The sequence below is a fragment of the Falco peregrinus genome, chromosome 19, assembly GCF_023634155.1.
Source record: "Falco peregrinus isolate bFalPer1 chromosome 19, bFalPer1.pri, whole genome shotgun sequence".
Taxonomy (NCBI): domain Eukaryota; kingdom Metazoa; phylum Chordata; class Aves; order Falconiformes; family Falconidae; genus Falco; species Falco peregrinus.
In genome coordinates this window covers 3,760,562-3,776,580 of record NC_073740.1, presented here as the reverse complement: position 1 = coordinate 3,776,580, position 16,019 = coordinate 3,760,562, and the positions used below count along the sequence as shown (strand labels likewise).

Genomic DNA, 16,019 nt, shown 5'->3' with positions numbered 1-16,019 from the left:
GCACCCCCCCATTAGCCGGACCCATCCTGCCCTCCCCCCCATTAACCAGATGCCTCCTGCACCCCCCCATTGGCAGGACCCATCCTGCCCTCCCCCCATTAGCCGGATCCCCCCTGCACCCCCCATTAGCCGTGTCCGTCCCGCACCCCCACCCCCCATGTACCCCCCCTTCACTGGGCAACCAGCCCCCCGCACCGTGACCGGGGGTTTGGGGGTCCGGGAGAGGGGGGGGGCGCGGGGGGCTGGCTGGGGATTTGGGGGTCCGGGGGGGGAGGGGGCTGGCTGGGGGGTTTTGGGGGTCCCGCCGGGGGGAGGTTGGCTGGGGGGTTTGGGGGTCCAGGTGGGGAGCGGGGGAGGATGGGGCTGGCTGCGGGGTTTGGGGGTCCGAGCGGGGTGGGGGTGGGGGGTCTAGCTGGGGGTTTCGGGGTGTCTCGCCGGGGTGTTGGGGGTCCCACCGGGGGGGTGACGGCTGGCTGGGGGGTTGGGCGTTCCCCTCGGGGGGCTTGGGTGTCCGGCCGGGGGGGTCTGCCTGGGGGTTTGGGGGTGTCCGGCCCATCCCAGCCCTGCCCTGCGCCCCCTCGCCGCCCGTGGTGGCTTCACCCCACGGCCCCTCGGGGGGGACACACCCCAGGGCACCCCGAGGGGACCCCCCGCCCCCCGAGCTGGCGGGCGGCACCCGGGGGGTCCCCCGAGGGGCGGGGCGGGCGCGCGGGGCGGGCGGGGACTACACGTCCCGGCATGCCCCGCGCGGCCCCCGCCCCCCGCCGCCATGCTGCGCCCCAAGGCCCTCACGCAGGTGCTGAGCCAGGCCAACACCGGCGGGGTCCAGAGCACCCTGTGAGTAGGGGCGGGGGCGGGGGCATGATCCTGCCCGGTGCGGGGAGCAGCCGGGGGGGACAGGTTCCTGCCCCCGGCCCTGCCAGGGCCCCACCGGGGGGGTCCTGCGGGGGCCGTGCACGGTGCTGGGCCGTGCGTGGGGCTGTGCGTGGTGCGTGGGGTCGGGCCTGTGCACGGTGCTGGGCCTGTGCACGGTGCTGGGGAGTGCACGGTGCTGGGGAGTGCACGGTGCTGGGCCTGTGCACGGTGCTGGGCAGTGCACGGTGCTGGGCCTGTGCACGGTGCTGGGCCTGTGCACGGTGCTGGGCAGTGCACGGTGCTGGGCCTGTGCACGGTGCTGGGCCTGTGCACGGTGCTGGGCCTGTGCACGGTGCTGGGCAGTGCACGGTGCTGGGCCTGTGCACGGTGCTGGGCAGTGCACGGTGCTGGGCCTGTGCACGGTGCTGGGCCTGTGCACGGTGCTGGGCAGTGCACGGTGCTGGGCCTGTGCACGGTGCTGGGCCTGTGCACGGTGCTGGGCCTGTGCACGGTGCTGGGCAGTGCACGGTGCTGGGCCTGTGCACGGTGCTGGGCCTGTGCACGGTGCTGGGGAGTGCACGGTGCTGGGCCTGTGCACGGTGCTGGGCCTGTGCACGGTGCTGGGCCTGTGCACGGTGCTGGGCAGTGCACGGTGCTGGGCCTGTGCACGGTGCTGGGCCTGTGCACGGTGCTGGGCAGTGCACGGTGCTGGGCAGTGCACGGTGCTGGGCCTGTGCACGGTGCTGGGCCTGTGCACGGTGCTGGGCAGTGCACGGTGCTGGGCCTGTGCACGGTGCTGGGCCTGTGCACGGTGCTGGGGAGTGCACGGTGCTGGGCCTGTGCACGGTGCTGGGCCTGTGCACGGTGCTGGGCCTGTGCACGGTGCTGGGGAGTGCACGGTGCTGGGGAGTGCACGGTGCTGGGCCTGTGCACGGTGCTGGGGAGTGCACGGTGCTGGTCCTGTGCACGGTGCTGGTCCTGTGCACGGTGCTGGGCAGTGCATGGTTGCTGGGCCATGCATGGTGCTGGGCAGCGCACGGCATGTGGTGCTGGGGCTGTGTACAGTGTCTGGTGCGTGGTGCTGGGCCATGCACAGTGTGTGGTGCTGGAGCTGTGCACGGTGCATGGCGCTGGTGCTGTGCATGGTAAATGATGTACAGTGCTGGGGCCGTGCATGGTGCTGGCACCGTGCACGGTCCTGGGTCATGCATGGTGCGCTGGGTTGTGCACAGTGCATGGTGCTGGGCCGTGCACGACACATGGTGCTGGGTCTGTACACGGCGCGTGGTGCTGGGCCTGTGCACGGTGCATGATCCGTGGTGCTGGGCCGTGCACGGTGCCAGGGCCATGCAGGGTGCACCATGCGTGCCCACCGGGCTGCTGCCCATTCTGCACCAGCCGCAGCCACTGCGGACCCCCACCACCCTGCACCCCTCACCCCCTGCCAGAGCCCCCTGCAAACCTGGGGTGCCCTGTGCTGGCGCCGGGTGGGGGGGGGGGCGGTTTGCTCTGCCCCCTGGCACCACAGTGGTGTCTGCTGCCCCGCTACGTGTAGAAGCACCAATTTGGGCCCCCCCCCCCCCCCATTTCCAGGCTCCTGAACAATGAGGGGTCCTTGCTCGCCTACTCGGGCTACGGGGACACCGATGCCAGGGTCACCGCAGCCATCGCCAGCAACATCTGGGTGGCCTACGACAAGAACGGCCACCAGGCATTCAATGAGGACAACCTCAAGTTCATCCTCATGGACTGCATGGTACGTGGGGCTGGGGGCTGCCCCCCCCTCCCAGAGGGTCCCCTGGGACCCTGCTGGGGGTCCCTGCCGAGCTAGGGGTGCGATGGGTGCTGTTTCTCCCCCGGGGCAGGAGGGACGTGTGGCCATCACGCGGGTGGCCAACCTGCTGCTCTGCATGTACGCCAAGGAGACGGTGGGATTTGGGATGCTGAAGGCCAAGGTAATGCTGGGGGGGGGGGGGAGGTGCTGGGGCGGGGAGGGGGTCCAGGCTGCGTCCCACTTGGGAAAAGGAGGATGAGGATGGGAGTGGTGGAGGAAGCTGCTGCGCCTGGGATGCATTTTTGCTCCTTGCCTCCACTGTCCCCCGTGCCAGCCCCACGCACTGCCCCACACCTTTTTAATGCCCTAAAAATTAAATATAAATTAAAATAAACCCACGGGTGGTGCGCATGGGTTGGGGGGGGGTCCACCTCACATCCCCCCTTGACGCCGCTCTCCGCTCGCAGGCACAGGCGCTGGTCCAGTACCTGGAGGAGCCGCTCACGCAAGTGGCCGCATCCTGAGCACGGCGCTTCAGGGGCTTGGAGGTGCAAAGGCTGTTTGCTTCCATGCCCTCACTGGTGGTGCTGGGGGGTGGTGCTGAGCAGCCTCACGGGCATCCCGGAGCTTGGTCCTGCTTTGGTGTGGCCTTGATAAAAATCAAGTGGAGGGAGTATAAGAGATGCAGGGGCGGGGGAATAAAAATGCGTGTGATGGTTCCGTGCTGTGTGTCTCTTGTGAATCCAAGGAGCTGGGGGGGTAGCGCAGGCACTGGGGTGCCCTGGGCAGTGCTTTGGGGTCAACCAGCGCTGCCAGGGGCTTGTGTCAGTGTGGTGCTGAGCCCCCTGCACCCTGGGGGGGCGGGGGCGGGGGGGGGGGCAGCGGGGGTTGCGTCCCTGCCCCGCTTTGCCCAGCTTTCACACGATGGCAGCAGAGGCGGGGTAACGCATTGGAGCTGGGGGCTCAGCTCCTGGCCCCCGCTGCCCCAGCCTGCCCCGCGCCGCTGCCTCCGCCACCCCCAGCTGCCAGGATCAGGCCCCGGCTCCACCTCCGGCCACCCCGTGACGGTCCCAGGGGTGACACTACCTGCCCAACCTGCGCCGCGACACCCGGTCCCACCCCTTGAGTCAACCAGCCCCGCCGCGACGCCAACCCCGCTGGCCTTGCCGTCTCTCTCCCGGACCCCTCTAGCCCCCCCCACACCCTGCTTGCACCCCCAGACCCCACTTGCTTCCCCCCCCCCCCCTCCCCCTCCCCGGAGGAAACTTTGCCCCCTCGGTGCCTCCCGGAGCCCGTCCCACCCCGTGCCGCCTGCTCGAGGCTCTGCAGCGGGAAGGAGGAAGCCAAGCGACGGCAGCGCCAGCAAGGGTGGCAGCCAGGGCAGCATGGGCAGCGCCGAGGAGGATTATAATTTTGTCTTCAAGGGTGAGTCCTGAGCTCGGGGGGATTCCCGAGTCCCCCCTGCCCCTTCCCCAAAAGGGATGGAGCAGGAGGCTGGGGGCTGCGGGGAGGGAACTGGGATGTTGTTGGCCGTCCCCGCGGCTTGGATGCCTGCCAGGGTCAGGGGACTGGGGAGCAGGCGCCGGCCGTGACCCCGGGGCTGGTGGCAGCGAGGTCAGGGCTGGAAATGGCACAGGGAGACCCAGGCCCACCACGTGGGACCGCAGGCAAGCTGTTGGCACAGAGGGTGCGAGGCATAAATGCGGTGAGAGCCCATTAACCCCCGAGAGCGGCGGGCGTTTGGAAGTCATTCTGCTGCGGTGACCTGTGGTGGCACAAGCTGAGGACACAGGGGTCAACCCTGGGCTGGAGAAACAGGGGCACAGCCTCGTACCCCCCCAGCTTGAGCTCCTGGGGCACAGGACCCCGGCGTCCTGTGGGTGCTACCGGCCAGATCCTGCTGGACCTTGGTGCTCCCGTTGGGCACGTGGAGGTGGAGTGGCTCCGGTGTGCCACCAGCTCAGGGTGCCCACCCAAGTGGGGTGACCAGGGGGTTGCCAGCGTGTCCTGCTGCCCACAGCCTGGTAGCCACGACCCCCTGGGCAGCTGGGGTGGCTCAGTCGCACTCGAGGGGCTGTGAGCTCATGGTGTGGGGCCAGGACCCCCGTTTGCTGAAGGTGTGACCGTGGTGGGTATCAGACCCATGTGCTTGCCCAGGTCTGGGGTCACCAGGTGACAAGGGGTGCCCGTGCACCGAGGCGAGGAGCTGCTGGGTGGTCTGGCTCGGGTTGGGAAGGAATATTTAATTACCGTAGAGGGTCTTGGAGCAGCCCTCGCCCCTCCCCAACGACTCCGGTGGGCTTTTTTCCCTTCCACAGTCGTCCTGATCGGGGAGTCCGGGGTAGGCAAAACCAACCTGCTCTCCCGCTTCACCCGCAACGAGTTCAACCACGACAGCCGCACCACCATCGGCGTGGAGTTCTCCACCCGCACCATCCTGGTGGGAGATGCTGTGGTGAAGGCTCAGATCTGGGACACGGCCGGGCTGGAGCGATACCGCGCCATCACCTCTGCGTAAGGCTGGGGCTACCCAAAACCAGGGCTCTGCCCCGGGTGGTGATGCCCTCACAGCTGAGCCCCACGGGTGAGGATGCTGGGGGACGGGGGTGACGGTGGGGTTCTCCCGTAGGTATTACCGGGGAGCTGTGGGTGCCCTGGTTGTCTTTGACATCACCAAGCACCAGACGTATAACGTGGTGGACCGCTGGCTGAAGGAGCTGTACGACCACGCTGAGGCCAGCATCGTCGTCATGCTGGTGGGGAACAAGACCGACCTGGCACAGGCTCGGGAGGTGCCCATGGAGGAGGCGAAAATGTTTGCAGGTACAGGCTGGCATCCTGCTGTGGTGCTGGGGCTTGGCACCCTCCTCAAGAGCCAGGACCCGCACCTATGCCGGCACCTGGACACCTCGAAAGAGGGTCCGAACTGGAGCGGGGGGCTGCATCGGTGCGGGGGTGGGGGGTCTCCTCTCATTGCAGACAACAACGGGCTGCTCTTCGTCGAGACCTCGGCGCTGGACTCCACCAATGTCGAGCAGGCGTTCGAGACCATCCTGAAGGGTACGTGCACCGGTGCCGTCATGCACCAGGGTCCTGGGGATCAGGGCACCGCGGGGTCCCTTAGCGGGGACAGGGGGCTGGGCAGAGGGTGCGTGCGCTTCACTCTGCCCTGCTCCATGTGAGCTCCTTGGGGCTGGTTCCCTCTTGTTTTTCTGGCTGGTTTGGTTTCTGGCCTTTCCTGCCGGGGTGTTTCGCTCTCCGCACCCCTGGCTTTGTTCTCACAGCCCCTGGGCATCCCCAAAGCCCTCGGGGGCTCCCTCTCCCCCCCTCCCCTGTAATCCCCACTCCCCCTTCCTGTTGTCCTGGGCTCCTGACTCAATGTCTCCAGCACCCTGCTGAACCGGCTGGGGGGACATGGATGGCAGGAGGTGATGCTCAGCCGGGAGCACCTCTCCAGGAATGGCAGCCAGCAGCGGCAGGGCAGGAGCGCAGCGAGGTGTGCCGTGCCGTGCCGTGCCGGAGCGTGCCAAGCCAGGCCGGCCCGGCGAGCTGCCAGCACCAGCGTGGGGTGAAGCATTAATCCCAGGTTGGGCAAGAGGAAATTGCCTCAGCGCAGGGTGTTCCCCAGGCACCGCAGGGATGCAACTTGGGGAGATCTGCTCCCTTGGCACCCTCAACCCATCCCCTCTGCCGCATAAAGGGGAAGGAGGGCCACCGGCGTGGCAAGCAGTGGCCCAAAGGGCGAGCAACGGGGGCTGCAGGCTCGAAGCTTCCCTGGGGGACCCTCAGCTGACACGCAGCCCCCCGCCCCCCCCCCCCCCCCGGCACCTCTTGTTTTGCAGAGATCTTCCACAAAGTGCAGAAACAGAAGCAGAGGAGCAGCCAAAGCAACCTGGTGGCACTGGCCAACGAGAGCGTGGAGAGCACGGCCCCAGCGGCGATGGAGAAGCGCCCATGCTGCGTGGCCCTCTGAGCCGGCCGGGCACCCCGGGAAGCCCCCGGGGACCCCCGCAGCCCTGGGACGTGCCAGTGGCGTAGAGCTCTGCCTCGGTGCAGACTGGTCTGGCCACCGGCACAGGTGTCACCCAGCCTGCGGTGCCACACGGTGTCACACCTGTCCTGGTGCAGTGGGGACCTGCAGCCCGGACAGGGGCCAAATCCTGCCATCACCGGTGAGAAGCACCAGTGCCGGCAGCTCTTCTCTGTCTGCTTCGGTTCTGATGAGCTTCGCCACCGTCACGCATGGACCTCCCAGCCCCTCCGGACCCCCAGGGCACGGAGACACCCGAGGCATCGCGGGAGAAGGAGCCGGGAGGTTCTGGCCAGGACCGTGGCAGTGACCGGAGCCTCTCCGCTTGCGTCTGGCCCTGGAATTGCTCCTGTGGGTTCACCCTGCGCCACGCGTTGGGGACGTGGCTGTCCCCACAGGTCTCCATCCCCACCGGGGGCTGCTCTGGGGTCATCCCAAGCCCTTGGCAGCGCTCAGCCCTTGGCACACCTCTGTCCCCAGCGCAGGCGTGGGACAAGCGTGATGGCAGGACCTAGCAAAGGTCCCTTGTGCCTGCATGGTGGGATGGAGCTCAGTGCAGAGCCGGGTACCGAGGGGCCTGGGAGCAGCTCCGTGTCCAGCGCGGGGGTGACGCAATCATTAAAGGACTTGTGAAACGCAGCTTGGCTGAGCTGGAATTCCTGTGTGTTTGTTTTCCCATCCCCTCGTCCCCACCTCCATGGCATGCCAGAGATTGTGGCTGCCCAAGCAGCTCAGCCCAATGCCATGGCCCCCCCGTGCCCCCCCAGCCCAATGCCATGGCCCCCCTGCACCCCATCCCACCCTGATGCCGTGGTCCCCCTGTGCCCCCCCCCCCTCCCCGATGCCGTTCCCCCCCTGTGCCCCCACCTCCTGATGCCATGGCCCCCCTGCACCCCATCCCACCCTGATACCATGGTCCCCCTGTGCCCCGCCCCCCCGATGCCATGATTCCCCTGTGCCTCCCCAGTCCCATGTCATGGTCCCCCTGTGCCCCCCTGCTGATGCCATGGTCCCCCTGCACCCCATCCCACGCTGGTGCCACAGTCCCCCCTGTGCCCCCCCCCAGCCTGACGCCATGGTCCCCCTGTGTCCCCCACCCCGATGCCATGGTCCCCCCGTGCCTCCTCCCGGCCCAATGACATGGTCCCCCTGCGCCCCATCCCACCCCGGTGCCATGGTCCCCCTGTGCCCCCCCCCACCCCGGTGCCATGGTCCCCCTGTGCCCCCCCAGCCCTATTGCATGGTCCCCCTGCACCCCATCCCACGCTGGTGCCACGGTCCCCCTGTGTCCCCCCACCCTGATGCCATGGTCCCCCTGTGCCCCCTCCCAGCCTGATGCCACGGTCCCCCGCACCCCCCTCCCCACACAGCCTTTCCCAGTCGCATCCCCACCCCCTCAGTGACTTATGGGGGCAGCGGGTGGTGGTTTATCAGCCCAGACCCTGCCTTGGCCTCAGCCAGTTCCCGACCCCCCCCTTGGCAGTGGGCGAACTGGTGCTGGGTGCCCCACATCCCCCTTACTTCTGGGCACTTGCAAGATGCGTCAGCCCAGCTCCCATTTCATGTCAATGATTCTGCACCGAAAGCGTGACCATGGCCGTGACCGTGGCCGTGACCGTGGCCGTGACCGTGGCCATCCCGGTCAGTGGCATGCGTGGCTGTGACCTTTCCCTGCTGCTACACAGCGCTTTGTGTGAGGACACCGGGGATGGGGAGGTGTAAGGAGGCCCAGAGCCCTCAGGCAAGTGGTGCTGAGCAGGGTGCTGAGCCCTGGCAACCCCTGCTGCATGCCTGCTCCGCCTCACCTGGCCCAGGTGAGCACACCTGGAGTGACGAGCAGCCCCGGCCACCAATGGGTGCAGGGGAGGAAGGGCTGTGGCCACCAATGGGTGCACAAGGGACAGCCCCTGCCAAGGCTGGATAAGGCCCGGAAATCCCAGTTTGCCCAGTAGGAGCAGGGCTGTGGTGCTGGGCGAGATGCGGGGCAAGGACGAGGAATACGACTACCTCTTCAAAGGTGGGTGTGATGAGCTGTGCACAGCCTCAGCTCCCTCCCTGCAGCTCCCTGGGGATGGAGCTGGAAGCTGGATTTGGGCTTGTACTGGGGTGTAACTGGAGCCCCCAGTGCTGGGGACCTGGGGGGGGGATGTTGGGGTGCTGGTGGTGGGTGTCGGTGATGCTGGGTCTCAGGGTGGAGTTAAAAAGCTGCGGTGGTCCGAGGGTCTGCGGCCGCTGGGTGTGAGCGGCTGTTTGTGGTCCCGGTGCTAATTAAAGCAGCTCGTTAATGCTGTGGGAAGAGGCTGGAGCCCTCAGCTGGGGGCAGCACCCGGGGCAGGGGTGGCCGTGGCAGGGTGCTGGGTGTCGGGGGGGGGGGGGCAGCGGTGGGAGCTGCTCCGTGCGGTGCTGAGGGTGCTGTGCTGGCCCCAGAGCCCCTCTGAGTGGGTTTGGGTGGTCTCCTCTGCGTGGCGTGGGGGGGTGAAGATGCCAGTTCTGGGGGCTGAGGGAGCGATCCCGAAAGGAAGAGCTGCGCTGTGGCTTGGCTGCGGTTAAGGGAAAGGATCCAGCGCTCCGGCATTGTCCTTCCCGGCGCTGGTGACCTCTCCGCTGCGCCAAGGCGATGGGGATGGGCCCTTGGAAATGTGACGTCGGTTTTCCTGGCCCAGTATCCCCTCGGAGCATCGCCATCCCAGTTGCCACCATGCCGGGTAGCCCTGCCATCAGCAGCTCTTCCCCCCCCCCCCCCGCCTTGTGCCACAGCTGGGGGAAGTGAGGGGACAGCGGGGCAGCATCGCAGCTTCCTGGGAAATACCTGGGGGGGGAAAAAAATACCTGGAAAAACAACAACAACAACAAAAAAACCCAACCCAAAAAAAACCCCTGGATTGAGCTCACCGTGAGCCATCCTCCCTCCGCAGCCCTGAGTAATTCCAGCCACCGACCTGTTGGGAGCCCCCGGCTCCTCGCACACCTCCCCTGGCTCCTAAAATCCTCCTCCCTGGAGTTATTCTGGGACGTGGCGAGGAGGGACAGTCTGGGAGCGAGGTGCTGGGTGCCAGCGCATCCTTCTCTTCTCGCCCTGCTCCGAGGTGGCCCCGGCACGGTGTCCTCCCCTGTGCCCGTCCCTTCCCTGTCATCCCACAGGAGCCAGGGCTGCCGTGCTGGGCTCTGCGTCCCCCCTCCTTGGTCACCCGGAGGTCTCTGGAGTCCTTGGGTTGGAACGCGAGGTCTGCTCATCCCTCCCGAAGCAGGAGCGAAGTCCGAGCGGGATGAAGGGTTTAGGGACACAGAGCTGGGCCAGTGTTCCTTGGGCTTGGCTCTGCTGGGACCAGTTTCTGCCCCTGAGAAATGGGAGATGCTCAGCACCCGAAGCCACTTTATCCCGATTTCCACGGGGATGGGAGCGTCAGCTGCCTTCTCCTGCAAAGCGGGTGGCAAATTCCAGCTGTGCTCACGGGAAAGCCCTGGATGCTGCTGGAGGGGCTTGGGGTGGACGTGAAATGGCCCTGGGCATGGCTGCTTCTCGGACCCTTCCTCAGGGCCCCTGTGCGGAGCCCCAGGCTGTTCCCAGCCCCCTCGCTGGGGTGGGATGGGATGCGGCAGGGATGTCGCACCACGGCTTGCGCGATGCCCACTCCCCACTTTAAACAGCTCCCGCTGCGTGTTCGGGGTGGCAGGTGGTTTTGTGCGTGGGGTGGAGGATGCTGCTCCAATCCCTCCCCCCCTTCAAGCTCAGGGGGATGGGGCTGAGCTGCCCCCCCCCACTCTGGGGCACCCTCGTGCATGCTGCTGGACCCCTGCCGCCTCCCTGGCATGGTGCGATGGCCGTGGGGGGCTGCGCGAGGCCAGTGTGCCACCGCGGGCTGGCTCTCCCCCTTCCTCCCTCCCCCAGTTTGCTTTCCTACAGCTTTCCTGTACCGAGATTTTAATATATTTTTTTTTTTTTTGCGATGCAACACGGCATGCTCGTGCCTCAGTTTCCCCTGGCTGTACTTAGTGCTGCTTCCCAGCTGCGCTGCCGTCCCACCCCTGGGTTGCGGAGGTGCTGGGGACCAGGGACCCCGGTACGGCCGGGACTGGCGATGCGGCGGTTGAGCCGGGGGAAGTAGCAACTTCCCGTTGATTAAACGCCAAGCCCCGACCAAGGCGGCGATGCTCGGTGAGCATTAATGAGGCTCGGTGAGCGTTAACGAGCCCGCCTCGTCACTGGCCTGCATTTTCCTACCGGTTTGTCCAGGATAGCCCAGACTGTCCCAGGCCTCCATTGGAGGAGCCACCCTTCCATCTTGCTAGCCACCCTTGATAATGGGATGGCCAGCAACGCTCCAGTGCCTTCCAGCTGCCTTTGGTGGTCACGAGGAGTTGCTCCGCAGGCTATTGGGCTTCTCGGAGCGGTGCCACTTCCCACCAGGGGTTTGGCGAGGGGGAAGGGAGCCAGGTCCCTCCCAGGGGGAGCTGATGGGGTAGGGGTCACCCAGGGTGTGGAGCAACATCTTGGAAGCTGGTGGCTGCTGAGCCTTGCAGGAACGTAGATGCATCTTGCTGCCAAACACAGGGTGCTGTGCAGCCCTGGGGGGGGGGGGGGGGGGGGCACGGTGGCGTGCCATGGCCGGGGGCCCCTTGCTGGTGGTGTTGCCCCCCCTCCCCCCCGCGGAGCCATCTTTCTCCCCAGGGTGGTGGCTGGATGGTTGGGATCTCGGCCCTGCTGTTGTCTGGCCCTGGTGGGGGGGATGTGTCCCCCAAGCTCACTCCCGGGAGGGTGGGCGAAGTGGAGCAGGCTGCACTTGAGGGCACCTGGAGTACGAACAGAACTGGCAGCAAGGGAATGTAAAAAAGAAAAAAAAAAATATTTTTTTTGAAAAAAATCAAAGCCGGTTGAGTCATAAACTCAACAAACTTGATAGGGGAGCCGGGTGATAAAGCCTCCCCAGAGCCTGTTGCACCAGATTTTACAGGAACCATTCCAGTCTGGGGCAAGTAGAAAGTGCACTGAACTAGCCCACACCCAGGGACCTCCTGCGGACCAGCAGGAGGAGGAGGATGATGCTTTTGAGCCCAAGCCTCTAACTCCTCTTGTGTGTGTGCCCTTGGGGTTGGCGCTGGGCTGGAGAGAGAAGACCAAATCCTGCTCAGCACCTCCAGCCTGGCTGGCTCCGCACAGGTCCTGGCTCTGGTTTTTTTGCCCGATTTGTGTGCACAGGTGCCTGTGGTGCCCCCCCCATCCCCGGTGCTGGGGTGGAAACCCACGGCAGCTCCCAGGAGATGGCAGGAATTTTCTCGAGGGGTCTTCACAGGTAGTGGCGGTGCTGCCAGGATGAGGGGAGGCTGCTGGTCCCTGTCCCCAAGTGTGGCTTCAACCCCTGGCCCTGCATGCGGTGGGGGCTGTTGGGGAGGGGGTTTGCTGGGCTGGTGGGTACTGCAGGAGGCAAATGCCTTTGCTGGGTGTCTGGGGGGGGCTGACGCTGTGCTTGTGACAACCCCCCCCCCCCCTCTAGTTGTGCTCATCGGGGACTCTGGGGTGGGGAAGAGCAACTTGCTGTCCCGCTTCACCCGCAACGAGTTCAACCTGGAGAGCAAGAGCACCATCGGCGTGGAGTTCGCCACAAGGAGCATCCAGGTGGACAACAAGACGGTGAAGGCTCAGATCTGGGACACGGCAGGGCAGGAGCGGTACCGGGCCATCACCTCAGCGTGAGTTTCCTTGCCCCCCCCCCCCGCCATGTCCCTCACCCAGAGCCCTGCTGTGACACCCACCCCCCACCCCCCCCCCAACTCAATGTCCCCCAGGTATTACCGAGGGGCGGTGGGAGCTCTGCTTGTCTACGACATCGCCAAGTACCTGACGTACGAGAACGCCGAGCGCTGGCTGAAGGAGCTGCAGGACCACGCCGATGCCAACATCGTCATCATGTTGGTGGGCAACAAGAGCGACCTGCGGCACCTGCGGGCTGTGCCCACCGATGAGGCCAGGAGCTTTGCAGGTATCTCCTCCATCCTGCCCTGTCCCATCCCACCCCAGGGTGGCTTTGGCTGGTGGCACCTGCCTGAGCTCGCCCTGTCCTTGCAGAGAAGAACGGGCTGTCCTTCCTCGAGACATCGGCTCTGGACTCCACCAACGTGGAGACAGCTTTCCACAACATCCTTTCGGGTAAGGGGCAACCAGGAAGGACGGGGTGGGAAGGGATGGGGATGGTTTTGGATACTGGGTCCTGCTGGGGACCCTGGTTGTGCATCCCAGGGTCCTGCTCCCCTGGGTGGGGAGATAAAGGCATTTACACCCCTTGAGCTGTGTGTTTTGGGAGAGGGCAAGCCCCCCCCCGTTCTGTGTCCCCCCCCCCCCCCCCCGAAATATATACTTAAATAATTTTTCTTTTTTTCTCCTTCTCTTCTTTCTTTCCTGGCAGAAATCTACCGCATCGTGTCACAGAGGCAGATCACCGGGCAGCCGGAGTCAGAATTTGGCCCCACCACGACCATCGAGCCCATCCGCGTGCTGCCCACGCAGCAGGAGGGCAGGCAGGCACCCTGCTGCCAGAACATCTGAGCCCCCCGGGGTGCCCCCACCCTGACACCCCCCACCCCACCCCCCAGCATCATGTTTCTCACCCTCTACCTGTGCTCGCTGCAGCCCCCACCCCCCACCCCCCCTTCCAAGAACAGGGCGAGCTGGTGGCTGCTTCTGCATGGGCGCTCCTGTGTGCGCCATCGCGCTGCTCTCCTTGTGTTTGTGTAGGACCTACTGAAATGGGGCAGGGGGTAGGGAAGCAGCGGGGTCTCTCTCCTCTCTCCCCGTGGTTCGAGACATGCCATCCCCTCGTGTCCATGCTTCTTCCAGCCCTGAAGGTCCAATCACTGCGTGTCCAAACAGTGTGACTCCCTTGTTTGGTGCCACGTTTCTGTGGCACCCCTGGGTGCAGCCCTTCGGGGCAGGGTGGGACACACACACACACACACACTGGCTGCACCTTTTTTTGTGCCTGGTGAAGCAGTAACGCAGACAGTCGCACCCACTCCAGCAGCACCCAGGGTTGGGTGCACCTCTGGGTGCTGCTGGGGCACCTGGGGTGTGTGTGGGGTGATTCCCCCCACTCCTGCTTGGAGGGACCGCGCAGGGGTTTGGAGCAGGGATGTGGGGGGACACATCCTTTGGGGGAGCCCCCAGGAAGGGGACAAGGGGGGTGCTGGGGCTTTGGTGGGGGCAGGGATGTGATGCTGAGGGTGGGGCATGTGATCCCTGCATGCACCTGGCTGGTACCAGCGCAGGGGGTCCCTGGGCTGGGGGCTGCAAGGAGTCTGGAACCTGCCCCACTCGTGGTTTTGTCACTGGTGGGCCAGCTTTGGGGACACGGCTGCCACTAGATGGAGCATCTGCTGCACCTACTGGGTGACAGTGGCCCACTCCTCCCAGTTGCCCAAAGGGCTGGGATAAACGGGGCTGAGCCCAGTGCTGCTGTCGGGGGTGATTGGCAGGTGTCAATCAAGGTGGGTGTGTGCGCTTGGGAAAGCCTGTCCCTATTGACCCCAGTGCTGGGAGTGTGTCCCCCATCACAGCGGGGTGGGGGTCTCTGTCTCTCCATGGCTGCCCCGGGTCACCCCAGCCCACCCAGGGGCTGCGCCGGCAGGATCTGGGCCAGGGTCTTGCCTTGGGGACCAATTTATCCAGGAAACAGGAATTTGAGCAAAAATTCCCCAAATAAAGGTGCTGCTGGAAGCGCGCGCTCTCTCTCTCTGCCCAGGGTCCTTCCTCGAGGCCAGCTCGGGTGCTGGGCAGCACCCCAAGTGATGAAGGGCGTGAGGGGGGAGGGGGAGGAGGGGGTGGGGAGGGAGGTGTGACCCCTGGGTGAGGGGGTGTCTTGCTGGGCGGCTGCAGGGGAGACCTTGAAATTCAGGCTCTGAGGGGTGGGTTGGATCCTGCACAGGGGGTGCTGAGATGGCTGCGCCGTGGGGGTGCTGGCCCCCCTGGGCTTGAGGTTGCCCCCTCCCCGCCCCCAACCACCACCCCCACCCCACCCCCCAACCACCCCAGCCCTGGCAGCATCATAGCCTTGGCTCCAGCTACCCTGGTGCAGCGTGTCTGCGCACCACGGCACTGCTGCATCCCAGAGGCAGCATCACCCCTGGGCCAGCCGGACCCATCCTTGGCCACATCCCCGGTCCCTGTGGCTGGAGGGTGTCCTCAGGTGAGTGACAGTGTCCCCAGGTGAGTGACAGTTATTACCTGACCCAGCCGGACCAGCTGGCAGAGGCAAAGCTGCCCAGCATCACCCCCTCCCGCACCACCATCTGCCCACACCGAAACGCGGTGCCAAGGGGTGATGTCAGCCCTGCCGCCGGGAGAGGTGGGTGCTGTGCGGGGGCAGGATGGTGCCCCTGGCACTGCACAGCGTTGAGCCAAAGGTCCCTTGGGGCTCGCTGCCATCGGTCCTGCCATCCTGCCAGGTGCTGGCACGCACACGCGGGATGATGAGCTCATTTAGGCCCGTGGAGATGCTTTCAGGCTTGGCAGCTTGGGTTTGGTCCAGGCTTGGTCCAGGTTTTCTACGCATTTCTACGATTTGTGCAGGAATGAAGCAGCGGGAAGGGTGAAGCCAGGCACGGGATTGCACACAGGGCTCACGGACCCGGGACACGGGGAAGGGCAGCTGGCACAGGGGGGCTGAGTGTAATTAAGCCCGTGGCTTGATGAGGGACCCGTGGAGGAGGGGGCAGAAGGGGGTCATGGGCTGGCTGGGGGTCCCGTTCCCCACCACCGCTCCCGGACCCCCCTCCTAAAGCGTGAACAGATAGAAACCAAGAGCAGCCACCAAGTTTCTTAAGTAATAATACTTTAATAAAATTAAGTTCTTAATGTAATTTAGCACATTTAATACATTAACCCTTTCCCTTCTTTGTTTTCTACAAGTTGTGCAACATCATTATTTTAATTTTTTATTTTATTTTAATTTTTTTTCCTTCTCCCCTTATACTATATGCCTCAAAACTCAGACAACGAGCCTAACTCTACTTCTATGTTCGGTTATATCTCTCTCTCAGGCTTTTATTTTTGCGTTAACGCCGGAGAGATGAAAAATACCTGGATGGAACATGTGATCGGTTTCCAATAGTAACAATCCCGACTACAGGTTTCCTATGACGTTAAAAGAAAAAAAAAAAAGGGGGGGGGGGACGACGACCAAAAAAAAAAAAAAAAGAAATAAAAAAGGAAATACAACATAATAGGGAATGGATTTTCAATGGAAGGGCCACACAGTCAGGATGGCCAGGATAAAACCGGGCAACTCTGTGGCTGGCTGGCTCAGCGCGAGGTTGGGAATCCCGACAGCGCCCGGATCCGTGGGGAAAGCGGATACACACAAACTTGTA

At 64.8% G+C, this 16,019-nt stretch overlaps 3 protein-coding genes across 4 annotated transcripts; all 3 read left to right on the top strand.

Moving 5' to 3' along the window:
* Window positions 1-711: 711 nt before the first annotated feature.
* Window positions 712-3,349, top strand: LAMTOR2 (late endosomal/lysosomal adaptor, MAPK and MTOR activator 2). Its single transcript, XM_055791807.1, has 4 exons — window positions 712-837; window positions 2,449-2,611; window positions 2,721-2,810; window positions 3,097-3,349. The coding sequence occupies exons 1-4, from the start codon at window positions 770-772 to the stop codon at window positions 3,151-3,153; spliced, it is 378 nt and encodes a 125-aa protein (XP_055647782.1). The 5' UTR covers window positions 712-769; the 3' UTR covers window positions 3,154-3,349.
* Window positions 3,350-3,521: 172 nt separating this feature from the next.
* Window positions 3,522-7,298, top strand: RAB25 (RAB25, member RAS oncogene family). 2 transcript variants are annotated; one of them, XM_055791790.1, is made up of 5 exons: window positions 3,522-4,054; window positions 4,948-5,143; window positions 5,259-5,452; window positions 5,609-5,689; window positions 6,018-6,448. In XM_055791790.1, exons 1-5 carry the CDS (start codon window positions 4,015-4,017, stop codon window positions 6,026-6,028), a joined length of 522 nt encoding a protein of 173 aa, XP_055647765.1. In that variant the 5' UTR covers window positions 3,522-4,014; the 3' UTR covers window positions 6,029-6,448. The 2 variants fall into 2 exon arrangements, with proteins under 2 accessions (XP_055647765.1, XP_005236443.1); XM_005236386.4 differs by lacking the exon at window positions 6,018-6,448 and adding an exon at window positions 6,472-7,298 and having other exon boundaries at window positions 3,523-4,054.
* A 1,295-nt stretch (window positions 7,299-8,593) lies between these two features.
* LOC101923058 (ras-related protein Rab-11A-like) lies at window positions 8,594-13,805 on the top strand. Its single transcript, XM_005236422.3, has 5 exons — window positions 8,594-8,676; window positions 12,152-12,347; window positions 12,444-12,637; window positions 12,724-12,804; window positions 13,061-13,805. The coding sequence occupies exons 1-5, from the start codon at window positions 8,637-8,639 to the stop codon at window positions 13,198-13,200; spliced, it is 651 nt and encodes a 216-aa protein (XP_005236479.1). The 5' UTR covers window positions 8,594-8,636; the 3' UTR covers window positions 13,201-13,805.
* The last annotated feature ends 2,214 nt before the right edge of the window (window positions 13,806-16,019 follow it).